This window comes from Lethenteron reissneri, unplaced genomic scaffold, assembly GCF_015708825.2.
Source record: "Lethenteron reissneri isolate LAM-NWPU_2019-01 unplaced genomic scaffold, ASM1570882v1 scaffold_1427, whole genome shotgun sequence".
Classification (NCBI taxonomy): domain Eukaryota; kingdom Metazoa; phylum Chordata; class Hyperoartia; order Petromyzontiformes; family Petromyzontidae; genus Lethenteron; species Lethenteron reissneri.
This window is the reverse complement of record NW_026891143.1, coordinates 4,329-16,489: the sequence shown is the minus strand read 5'-3', so window position 1 is coordinate 16,489 and position 12,161 is coordinate 4,329. Positions and strand designations below refer to the sequence as shown.

Below are 12,161 nucleotides of genomic sequence, written 5' to 3'. Positions count from 1 at the left end.
TCCCACCATCTCCACCCGCCCATCCCATCCTCCCCACCCAGCACCTCCCACCCCAGCCCCCCCCCCCTCCCACCCACCCCGCCCCACCCTCCCACCCAGCCCCTCCCCACCCAGCCCCACCAAGCCAGCCACTTTTCCCCCCCCCCAAAAACCCCCTCACCCCACCCAGCCCCTCCCCCCCTCCCAACCAGCCCCTCCCACCCTCCCCACCCAGCCCCTCCCCACCCTCCCCACCCCGGGCCCCTCCCCACCCTCCCCACCCAGCCCCTCCCCACCCTCCCCACCCAGCCCCTCCCCACCATCCCCACCCAGCCCCTCCCCACCCTCCCCACCCCAGCCCCTCCCCACCCTCCCCACCCAGCCCCTCCCCACCCAGCCCCACCCAGCCCCTCCCCACCCTCCCCACCCAGCCCCTCCCCACCCTCCCCACCCAGCCCCTCCCCACCCTCCCCACCCAGCCCCTCCCCACCATCCCCACCCAGCCCCTCCCCTCCCATATGTGGATGCACACGGACACAACAATCTCCTGCGGGCTGGTGTGAGCAGGAGGTTGCTCGCAGTAAGAATCGCTGCAATGTGTCTGTGTGTGTGTGCGGGGCTCAAGAGCTTCATAGATCATCGGGTTTCCTGCGGCAATGTTCTCATGGAACTTCCTTCATCAGTTCAGCGGCATTGAGCATTCAGGCTTCGCCTAGAACTAGGTTAGTAGGCCTCAAGCCTTCGGCCTAGCGGTTTAAACTTTAATTTGTTTACTCATCTAAGGTGTTTAATAACTTAATTTTACAGAGATCGTTAGATTGGCAGATCTTCAGTCACCCCTTAATCTATAAGTGCTTTTTAAACTAATTTGATGATTCTCACGCCGCAGGCTTCGCCTAGTAACAGGTTAGTAGGCCTCAAGCCTTCGGCCTAGCGGTTTAAACCTTAATTTGTTTATTCACTTAAAGTGTTATTGTTGTTGATTTTGATTTAAATCTTTCGTGACTGCAGGAATTCATATTCTTGGGTTGTTCGGTAAAGTCACGTAGATAGGTTCAAAGAAAATATTATTTTAAATAACACATTTTTTAATAATCTTTTTTGTTATTTTTTAAATAACAAAATTATGTTTTTGTTATTTTGTTTGAAACAAATTTTTCTTTTGTTATTTTAAATAACAAAAAAATGTCTTATTTTAAATAACAATTTTTTTTATTTTCTTTGAAACAAAAATATGTGTTTGTTATTTTGTTTGAAATAAAATTTTATTTTGTTATTATAAATAACTAAAAAAATGTGTTATTTTAAATAAACAAAATTGTTATCTTTTTTGTTATTTAAAAAATGTGTTATTTTCTTTGAATAAAAAATATGTTTTTGTTATTTGAAATAACAAAAAAAGTTATTTTATTTGAACCTATCTACGTGAATTTGCAATGACCTCGTTTAATAATGATAATTATCATGACAGATTAAGAACAATAATGGTAACAACAATGATACTATTTACAATAATGAACAATAAGGATAATAACAAGGATAATTAGAACAATGATAATATTCGTGATGATAGCAATTACACGGATAATGATGATAAGGAATAATCGTGAAAAAGAATGAAAACTATGATATAGATAATACACTTTGGTTTTTTCGGTAAAGTCATGTAGGTCAAACAATAAAAGAAATAAAATAAATGAAAACAACTAAATTAATTTGGTTAATAATTATAACTAATAAATTTAGTTTTTTTTATTTTATGAAAACAACTAAATTAATTAGTTGTTTTCATAAAATAAAATGTTATTTCATGAAAACAACAAATTTAATTATTTTATATAAAATAAAAGAATTAATTTAGTTTTCATAAATAAATAAAAAATTTAGTTTTTATACAATAAATGAAAACAACAAAATTAATAAAGTTGGTTTCATTTATTTTATTAATTTAGTTTTTCATTTATTTACTTTCATTAATTGTTTTACCTACGTGACTTTACCGGAAAAACCGACGAGTATGAATCCCTGCAGTCACGAAAGCTTCAAATCTCGGACGTAGATAATCACAACGAGACGCACAATTATAAGAACGATGCAGATGATGACAACGATTTGGATAATTTCGATTTAAAGCTTTCGTGACTGCAGGGATTCATCTTCTTGGTTCTTTCGGTAAAGTCACGTAGAAGGGAAGTAATAAAATAATAAAAATAAAACATAATAGAATAATATAATAATATAATTATTTTATTCACGTAGAAGGGAAGTAATAAAATAATATAAACAAAACATAATAAAAATATATAATAATATAATTATTTTATTCGCGTAGAAGGGAAGTAAAATAATAAAAATAAAACATAATAAAATAATATAATAATATAAGTAATGAAATAATAAAAATAAAACATAATATAATAATATAATTATTTTATTATGTTTTATTTTTATTATTTTATTACTTCCCTTCTACGTGACTTTACCGAAAGAACCAAGAAGATCTGGATAATGACGACTGACTCATATTTTATTCCTTCCACCCTCCCCGGGGCCTTTTGCTGAACCGGAGAATTTTATTTTAAACAAACCGCCCCTTCCCCCCCCCCCAGGGCAGAGAATGCCGTGAATGTTGAAGCGATGGATCTCCCAGAGGACGTGGAGACTCATCGTCATCATCATCACGGCGGCGGCGGCGCTCACAGCCAGCTCCACGTAGCCCAGCGGAGCGTTGCCCTGCAAGGGCTTGGTGTGGTGGGGGGGGAGGAGGTGGAGGGGGAGGAGGTGGAGGAGGGACAGCAGCTGGAACGTGTCCCGTGGTGGCATGAGTTGGACAAGGTGCTGGAGTGTGTACCGTGTGACGGGTTAGACACCATGGAGTGTGTCCCGTGTGATCAGTTAGACGAGGTGGGGCACGGAGGCGACTGGGAGCTCTCTCCCGTGGAGTTGTTTGGAGTCGAGGCTTTGCCGGGTTCCCACGGAGGGGAGCTCTGGGACGTCGCCTCCTCCACCACCGTGACCTCCTCCAGCGTGACCTCCTCCAGCGTGACCTCCTCCAGCGTGACCTCCAGCGTGACCTCCTCCACCGTGACCTCCACCACCGTGACCTCCAGCGTGACCTCCAGCGTGACCTCCTCCAGCGTGACCTCCAGCGCCACCTCAACTTCCACGGAGTCCATCGACGACGCGACCCACGGAGCAGGAGGAGGAGGAGGCTCCACCTCCTGGACAGAGGTGGATCTCCTCATCTTCTCGCTGCTGGGTGACGCCGGCGCTCCGGGCGACGCGGGCGGGGAGGGGTGGGACGCTGGGCGGGGCGCCCTCCCCCCCCACGTATCGGAGGATGAGGTCGGGGTCGGGGTCGGGTCGGGGTGTGCGGCGCTCCGCCGGTCCGCCCCGGCGCTCCGAGCTCGGAGACTCTCGGCGGCGGCGGCGTCCGTCGGATCGAGCGGAACCCACGCGGCGCGTTCCTTCCCGTCGTCCCGGCGGGGAGCGGCCGCTCGCGATGGGACGGCACGGAGGCTCCCACCGCCTCCTCCTCCCGGCGCCGGCGGCTCTGGGAGGAGTCTGAGCCGCCCAAGGGGATGAACCGGCGAGCCAGGAGCGTCTTCACTCGGTGTATGTGCGGGTGACGGTCGTTTCGATTCAGCCTCAAACGAGTAGCCGGTGTGGGGGCGGTGTGACGGTGTGTAGTAGACCTCGCCGCCAGGGAGACTAAGGCGGTCGGGCGTCGTGCTGGACACACCCAGCCCCTGCTGTGTCGTGCCGCCCGTCATGGGTGCTGCTACTCGCTACTAATAGCACTTGCCCCTACAGTCTGTTAGAGGCTACACGGGGGACCTTTGTCTGTGTGTACTTGCTGCTACTCGCTACTAACAGCACTTGCCCCTACAGTCTGTTACAGGCTACACGGGGGACCTTTGTCTGTGTAGGTGCTGCTACTCGCTACTAACAGCACTTGCCCCTGAGTCTGTTAGAGGCTACACGGCGGGGGAAATTTGTCTTTCTTACCCCGTGGCCCCTGCTACTGGACATCTGTGACGCACAAAGAGCTTGACAGCTTCTCGGATTCTCCCTCCTGCTGTTGCTGCTGCTCCTGCTGCTGCTGCTCCTGCTGCTGCTGCTGCTGCAGCTGCTGCTGCTGCTGCAGTATGGCGACTCTGATTGTGAATTGGCGTGGACAATTCACAATCGATTCAACCGATTCCACCGCCCCTCCCCCCTGCGCTCTGACCAACTCTCCTCCGGCGTGACGTCTCTCGCGACGTCCCGGACGGGACGCGACTTTGACGGCCCCAACCTCCGACGGACGGACGGACGGAGCGCAGCTCAGCGCGCCCGGCTGGAGGAGGCCTTCCTGGGCGAGCCTTACCTGGACCCGCGTGGACGCCTGCTGCTCGCGTTCGCCATCAACATTCCGCCGCAGAAGGTCAAGGTAACTCTCCCGCCACCGTCACCAACCACGTGGCAGAGGTCGCAACCGGGTACCCGGCTACCCGTACCCTGGTGCGGCCGGGTACGGGTAGGCCGTGAGTCACTGGTGAGTCACCGTTTGTCACTCATTTCCCAACGTCTTGTCTCTTCTCACAATTCAAGTTCCTAGAATCAACCCACCCGCGCCTGCAACATGGCTTCATCCCAGAGGTCGCAACCGGGTACCCGGTACCCGTACCCTACCTGATACCCGGCCGGGTACGGTTAGGGTACGGGTACGGCCGGGTACGGCCGGGTACAGGTACGGGTAAGGAATCAAAACCCGTTTGCGACCTCTGCCACGTGGTGGTAACCTCAACGCCAGGGTGGTAGGAGCAGAAGTAGGTGTTGGCTTTAGTGACCGATCTTAGCGGATACGGGGTCGTGTCAGGGTGTTAGACCATCGCTACCGATCTTAGCGGATACGGGGTCGTGTCAGGGTGTTAGACCATCGCTACGGATCTTAGCGGATATGGGGTCGTGTCAGGGCGTTAGACCATCGCTACCGATCTTAGCGGATACAGGGTCGTGTCAGGGTGTTAGACCATCGCTACCGATCTTAGCGGATACGGGGTCGTGTCAGGGTCTTAGACCATCGCTACCGATCTTAGCGGATACGGGGTCGTGTCAGGGTGTTAGACCATCGCTACCGATCTTAGCGGATATGGGGTCGTGTCAGGGTGTTAGACCATCGCTACCGATCTTAGCGGATACGGGGTCGTGTCAGGGTGTTAGACCATCGCTACCGATCTTAGCGGATACGGGGTCGTGTCAGGGTGTTAGACCATCGCTACCGATCTTAGCGGATACAGGGTCGTGTCAGGGTGTTAGACCATCGCTACCGATCTTAGCGGATACGGGGTCGTGTCAGGGTGTTAGACCATCGCTACTGATCTTAGCGAATACGGGGGTGGTCCCCGCAGACACCGACACGCGTAGACCCGGCGCTCGCCGCTGGCTGGTTTTGTTGCTGCGCTCCGTGTGGCTCCTCGTCAAGATTTGGTTCCAAAACCGACGAGCCAAGTTGCAACGGCTGAGGCAGGAAGCGGCGTGGACGATGTACGGCGTCGCCACGGATACCGTCGCCACGGACACCGTCGTCACGGACGTCGTCGCCACGGACGTCGTTGCCACGGACTTCGTCGCCATGGACACCGTCGCCACGGACACCGTCGCCACGGACGTCGTCGCCATGGACACCGTCGCCACGGACACCGTCGCCACGGACGTCGTCGCCATGGACACCGTCGCCACGGACGTCGTCGCCACGGACACCGTCGCCACGGACGTCGTCGCCACGGACACCGTCGCCACGGACGTCGTTGCCACGGATACCGTGGCCACGGACACCATCACCACGGACGCCGTCACCACGTCTACCACCACCACCGTCACCACCACCACGGCCACCACCACCACGGCCACCACCACCACCGTCACCAGCACCACGGCCGCAATGAGACGGTAATTGGCATCGGCTCGCTCTGCAAGTCTGCGGAGAGCGGTGAGCGGTGAGTGGTGAGCGGTGAGCGGTGAGCTGTGAGCTGTGAGCGGTGAGCGGTGAGCGGTGAGTGGTGAGCTGTGAGCGGTGAGCGGTGAGCGGTGAGTGGTGAGCGGTGAGCGGTGAGTGGTGAGCGGTGAGCGGTGAGCTGTGAGCGGTGAGCGGTGAGCGGTGAGCGGTGAGCGGTGAGCTGTGAGTGGTGAGCGGTGAGCGGTGAGTGGTAAGCGGTGAGCGGTGAGCGGTGAGTGGTGAGTGGTGAGCGGTGAGCGGTGAGCGGTGAGCGGTGAGTGGTGAGCGGTGAGTGTCCGCAGAGCGTCCACCTGAGGCTTCATCCATCCCACGTCGGTGAACAGACAAGTTGAGCCTCACAGCTCCGACTCGCCTCACACTCACGGGAGCCACGGTGGCTATGAGACGTTGACTTCCTCGCCTCGGATACAGGAGGTCGTGCGTGCAATCCCAAGCCTGACGATGTCTGCTGCTGCTGCTGTGTATGTGGAGTCTGCGTGTCTAACCACTGTGGCTAGGAGATGTTGACTACCTCACTTGGTCTGCAGGAGGTTGCATAGAGAATCCCCGTGGTCGCGTGGAGTCTTTGTGTATCTCCATGAGTCTATCTGTATCTCCATGAGTTTCTGTGTATCTTTATGAGTCTCTGTATCTCTATGAGTTTCTCTGTATCTCTATGAGTCTATCTCTGAGTCTCTATGAGTCTCTATCTCTATGAGTCTCTATGTATCTCTATGAGTCTCTATGGTACATAGAGATACAGAGACACTCATAGAGATACATAGAGATGCATGGAGACCCTCGGAGACTCGTAGAGGTGCTTGCTGTGCCGTCAGAGCAACGGCCGAACCTCCGCCTCCACATTTACAGACAGCTGCAGCTGCAGCTGCAGCAGCAGCAGCTGTGGCAGCAGCAGCAGCGGCAGCAGCAGCAGCAGGAGCTGCAGCAGCGGCAGCAGCAGCGGCAGCAGCAGGAGCTGCAGCAGCAGCAGCAGCAGCTGCAGCAGCAGCAGGAGCTGCAGCAGCAGCGGCAGCAGCAGGAGCTGGTGGTGGTGGTGGAACGCGAGATCCCCGCGCGCTCCGCCAACCCCTACGTGGGAAGGAGCACCGGCAAGGTGACCAGCGTACTCACTCCTCCTCCTACTCCAGCTACTCAACCTCCTGCTCCACCCCCTCCACCCCCTCCACCCCCTCCACCCCCTCCATCCCCCCCACCCCTCCCACCCCCCACCACCCCCCCCACCCCCCCCACCCCCCACCACCCCCCCCACCCCCCCCACCCCCCACCACCCCCACCACCCCCTCCACCCTCTCCTCCCCCTCCACCCCCCCCCACCCCCTCCACCCCCACCACCCCCACCACCCCCCACCACCCCCCCACCACCCCATGCTCCCCCCCCCCTCACCCCCACAAGGCGTTCCTGCACTGCAGCAGCAACTCAAAGGTAGGAGGTTGAACCGTCGCCGTCACGGTGATGGGGATTATCTGAACGGGACCCGGGCTTCCCCTAGGTCGACTCGGCCTCAAACGAGTGGTTCCCCACCGCCGGTTGGCGGGAACCCGCCGGTCACGACGCTCTCAAGCGCAGACGCTCGCACCGTCCGTGTGGTGGTGGCGGTGGTGACGGTGGTGGTGACGGTGGTGACCACAACCGCGGCTGCTTCGGCTGCTGTTTCTACGAGGAGCCCGTCCTGAAACAGGCCCTGGTCTGTAACGACGTCGCCGCACACGACCGCTCCTTCAACATCGCCGCTGAAGTGAACCACTCGGCGCGGCACGGTGGCCACTACCACCACGGTGGTGGTGGTGGTTGTGGTGGTGGTAGTTGGTATGATGGTGGTGGTAGTTGGTATGATGGTGGTGGTGGTAGTTGGTATGATGGTGGTGGTGGTTGTGGTGGTGGTGGTTGTGGTGGTGGTGTGGTGGTGGTGGTGGTAGTTGGTATGATGGTGGTGGTGGTTAGTATCATGGTGGTGGTAGTTGATATGATGGTGGTGGTGGTAGTTGGTATGATGGTGGTGGTAGTGGTGGTGGTAGTTGGTATGATGGTGGTGGTAGTTGGTATGATGGTGGTGGTGGTAGTTGGTATGATGGTGGTGGTGGTTGTGGTGGTGGTGGTTGTGGTGGTGGTGGTTGTGGTGGTGGTGGTGGTAGTTGGTATGATGGTGGTGGTGGTTAGTATCATGGTGGTGGTAGTTGGTATGATGGTGGTGGTGGTAGTTGGTATGATGGTGGTGGTGGTGGTAGTGGTGGTGGTAGTTGGTATGATGGTGGTGGTGGTTAGTATCATGGTGGTGGTGGTTGAGATTGACGTTCCACAGTGATTTTAAAACCTGTCACGAGTTCTAACTGCCTCGTGATTTACAATTGCATTTACGTACGAATAAGGCGCGCAGGTCCGCACAGTAACTACAACGTTTATTCTCATATTTATTTATTATTAAACTCACGATATTTATACTCTTTGGTTCTTTCGGTAAAGTCACGTCGGTAGAAATCAAATCAAATAAATCACGACGTTTCGATTTGCAACACAAGCAATCGTCATCGGGTGGGAAAACCGCAGCAAGAAATGTGTTTTGCTGAAGTGTGAGGAGGTTATATGGGTGGTGAGAGGAGGGGGGTGGGGGGGTAGGGGAGCGTTGCGTGGACGCTAGGAGAGTGTGCGTGGGACTGCGGCAACATCGCCAGTGACTAGCTGCCAAAGCAGCAGCAATGCCAAACGGCGGGGATGCAATTGACTTGTCAAATATGACTAGTGGCCGTCAAATATGACTAGTGGCCGGCAAATATGATGGAACAACCATGAACAGTTAAGGTTTTACCTGGTTAATAACATCCTTCCAATGGTAATTGTTTTTTTACCCTTTTTATCGATGTTTGTGTAGAGGGAACAGCGGCTTGTGCGCTGCACTATGAACCCAGGAACCTGAGTTTGATGATTATCAGCCATTGCGAGCTACCCTGCGGAGGGTCAAATACTTATTTCCCTCATTAAAATGCAAATCAATTTATAACATTTTTGACATTGCGTTTTTCTGGATTTTGTTGTTATTCTGTCTCTCACTGTTCAAATAAACCTACCTTTAAAATTACAGACTCATCATTTCTTTGTCAGCGGGCAAACGTACACAATCAGCAGGGGATCAAATACTTGTTACCCTCGCTGTAACAAGCTGAGATTAGGAGCACTGCCTGTAAGAGTGTGCTCCTAATCTCAGCTCGTTACCTGTGTAAAAGACACCTGGGAGCCAGAAATCTTCTGATTGAGAGGGGTTCAAATACTTATTTCCCTCATTAAAATGCAAATCAATCTATAAAACTTGTTTTGTTTGTTATTATAAAACTGTGTTTGTTATTGAACATTGAACTGAAGCCGGACTTCAAAACATTCAATCGCAAATCAAATCCCAAATCTGTCACAAAAATCGATATTTGACATTTTCCCCCAAATGCTACTGGGGGGAGGGAGGAGGAGGGGAGGGGAGGGGGGGTCACAAGACATCTAGAACACCGCCCGTGCAAGGAGCGTGCGGCGCTGTTCACCGCGGCCCCTGAGCCCGCGCGCTCCAAGTACAGAGCTGTTCACCGCGGCCCCTCCACCTGCCGCTGGGAAGACGCGGCTCGCCTGAGGCCTGACGCAGGCGGCGGCGGCGGCTTCGCGCGCTTTGGCCTCCTCCTCCTCAACCTCCTCAACCTCCTCCGACTTCTTCCTCCTCGTCGTCGTCGTCCCTGTGGAGGGAGACGCGCGGAGGGAGACGCGGCCAACTCGGCTGACATCTCGCCCGGTGAGTTCCGTGCGTCGGGGAGCGGAGGTGGAGGAGGTGGTGGTGATGATGGTGAGGGTGGTGGTGGTGATGGTGGTGATGGTGGTGGTGGTGATGGTGGTGAGGGTGATGATGGTGATGGTGGTGGTGAGGGTGGTGGTGGTGAGGGTGGTGGTGATGGTGATGGTGATGATGATGGTGGTGGTGAGGGTGGTGGTGGTGGTGATGGTGGTGGTGGTGGTGATGGTGGTGATGGTGAGGGTGGTGGTGGTGGTGATGGTGATGATGATGGTGGTGGTGAGGGTGGTGGTGGTGGTGATGGTGGTGGTGATGGTGGTGGTGGTGAGGGTGATGATGGTGGTGGTGGTGGTGAGGGTGGTGGTGGTGAGGGTGGTGGTGATGGTTGTGGTGGTGATGGTGATGATGGTGGTGGTGAGGGTTGTGGTGTTGGTGGTGGTGATGGTTGTGGTGGTGAGGGTGGTGATGGTGGTGGTGAGGGTTGTGGTGTTGGTGGTGATGATGGTGGTGGTGGTGATGGTGAGGGTGGTGGAAAGACAGCGTCTGACAGACCTGTTCTTCACCTGAGGACGGCTGCTTGCGTTGTGGCCGAAACGTCGTGAGAATTATTTTATTGTTTTATTTTAATTATTTTATTACTTCCCTTATACGTGACTTTACCGAAAGAACCAAGAAGATGAATCCCTGCAGTCACGAAAGAAGCTTTAAATCGAAATTTAGACCCGACATAGGTTTGATATCAAGTCAATGCCAGCAGGTATCTGCTGTGACCTCTACTCGGCTGATTCAGAACTCGCCGTACTACCCGGCTTCGCCCAGGACTCGGATTCACCACACCCGGCCGCCTTTGTCTCCCCAGTGGCGATGTTCACACCACAACAGTTACTCATTAGAGGCTGAGTCGACCTAGGGGAGGCCCGGGAGCGGTGAGCGCGTCGGCGTTACGAACCCGCTCCACTCGCAGTTCCATTCCCGCCACCCACACCAGCGACGATTCTCTGAACCGGTCCCGGGCCTCCCCTAGGTCGACTGGGCCTCGAATGAGTACCTGGTGCGGTGTGTAGAAAACATTTCCACTGGGGAGACAAAGGCGGTCGGGTGTGGTGCTGGCCACCCACCCCCTCGTGTGCCGTGCCGGCCTTCATAGCTGCTGCTACTCGCTAACAGCACTTGCCCCAACAGCCTGTCACAGGCTACACGGGGGATCTTTGTCTTTGTGAGTGTGTCATAGCTGCTGCTACTCGCTAACAGCACTTGCCCCAACAGCCTGCTGAGCCCAGAGCGGCTGTGGGTGTTTGTCTGACGTGCGTGTGTGGAATGAAGGGTGAACGGTGACGCGATGTAGAAGCGTGAGGGTCACCACCCTCCTCCTCCCCCACCTGAGTTGGACTCCCGCGTCTCGCGTCTTGACGGGCGGCGATGCTCACGACGTCTCGCGGATCGTAAGCGAGCAAAGTGGGGGGCTTGTTGGAGTATCGGCAACGGAGGAAGTTGGGGGGGGAGGCGGAGGGGCGGGGAGGAGAGAGACGTCCCCTCGTGCGCCGTGCCGCCTCTCTGGGACCAGCGCAGAGACGGGGGGGAGAACCTACAGGCAAGTGCTGAACCACCATCACCATCACCACAACCATCATCACCACCACCATCACCACCACCATCACCACCATCACCACCACCCCCATCACCACCATCACCACCATCACCACCACCACCATCACCACCACCCCCATCACCACTACTCACCACTACCACCACTACTCACCATTACCACCACTACTCACCACCACCACTACCACTCACCACCGCTCACCACTCACTACTCACTACTCTCCACTCACCAGCACCGGTAACCACCACTCACCACTGCTCACCAGTTCTCACCACCGCTCACCACTCACCACCACCACTCACCACCACCGCTCACCACCACCGCTCACCACTCACCACCACCACTCACCACCACCGCTCACCACCACCGCTCACCACTCACCACCACCACTCACCACCACCGCTCACCACCACCGCTCACCACCACCGCTCACCACCACCGCTCACCACTCGCCACCGTTCCCTATCTCTTAACATTGTCCCATAGACTTTCTGTGGGAACCGGTTCCCTATCACCACTCACCACTCTCACCACTCACTCACTCACCACTCACTCACTCACTCACCACACACTCACTCACCACTCACCACTCATCACTCACCACTCACTCACCACTCACCACTCACTCACCACTCACCACTCACTCACTCACTCACCCACCCACTCACCCACCCACTCACTCACCCACCCACCCACCCACTCACTCACCCACCCACCCACCCACCCACTCACCCACCCACTCACTCACCCACCCACTCACCCACCCACTCACCCACTCACCATCCCACACACCCACTCACTCACCCACTTA

At 54.3% G+C, this 12,161-nt stretch overlaps 2 protein-coding genes across 2 annotated transcripts; one reads left to right on the top strand and one right to left on the bottom strand.

Moving 5' to 3' along the window:
* Positions 1–2,592: 2,592 nt before the first annotated feature.
* LOC133362294 (mucin-1-like) lies at positions 2,593–4,291 on the bottom strand. The gene is made up of 2 exons (XM_061581220.1): positions 3,096–4,291; positions 2,593–3,026 (listed from the first exon to the last, which is right to left on the bottom strand). Exons 1-2 carry the CDS (start codon positions 3,750–3,752, stop codon positions 2,871–2,873), a joined length of 813 nt encoding a protein of 270 aa, XP_061437204.1. The 5' UTR covers positions 3,753–4,291; the 3' UTR covers positions 2,593–2,870.
* Positions 4,292–6,155: 1,864 nt separating this feature from the next.
* On the top strand, positions 6,156–9,044 carry LOC133362293 (uncharacterized). Its single transcript, XM_061581218.1, has 2 exons — positions 6,156–7,073; positions 7,471–9,044. Exons 1-2 carry the CDS (start codon positions 6,747–6,749, stop codon positions 8,281–8,283), a joined length of 1,140 nt encoding a protein of 379 aa, XP_061437202.1. The 5' UTR covers positions 6,156–6,746; the 3' UTR covers positions 8,284–9,044.
* The last annotated feature ends 3,117 nt before the right edge of the window (positions 9,045–12,161 follow it).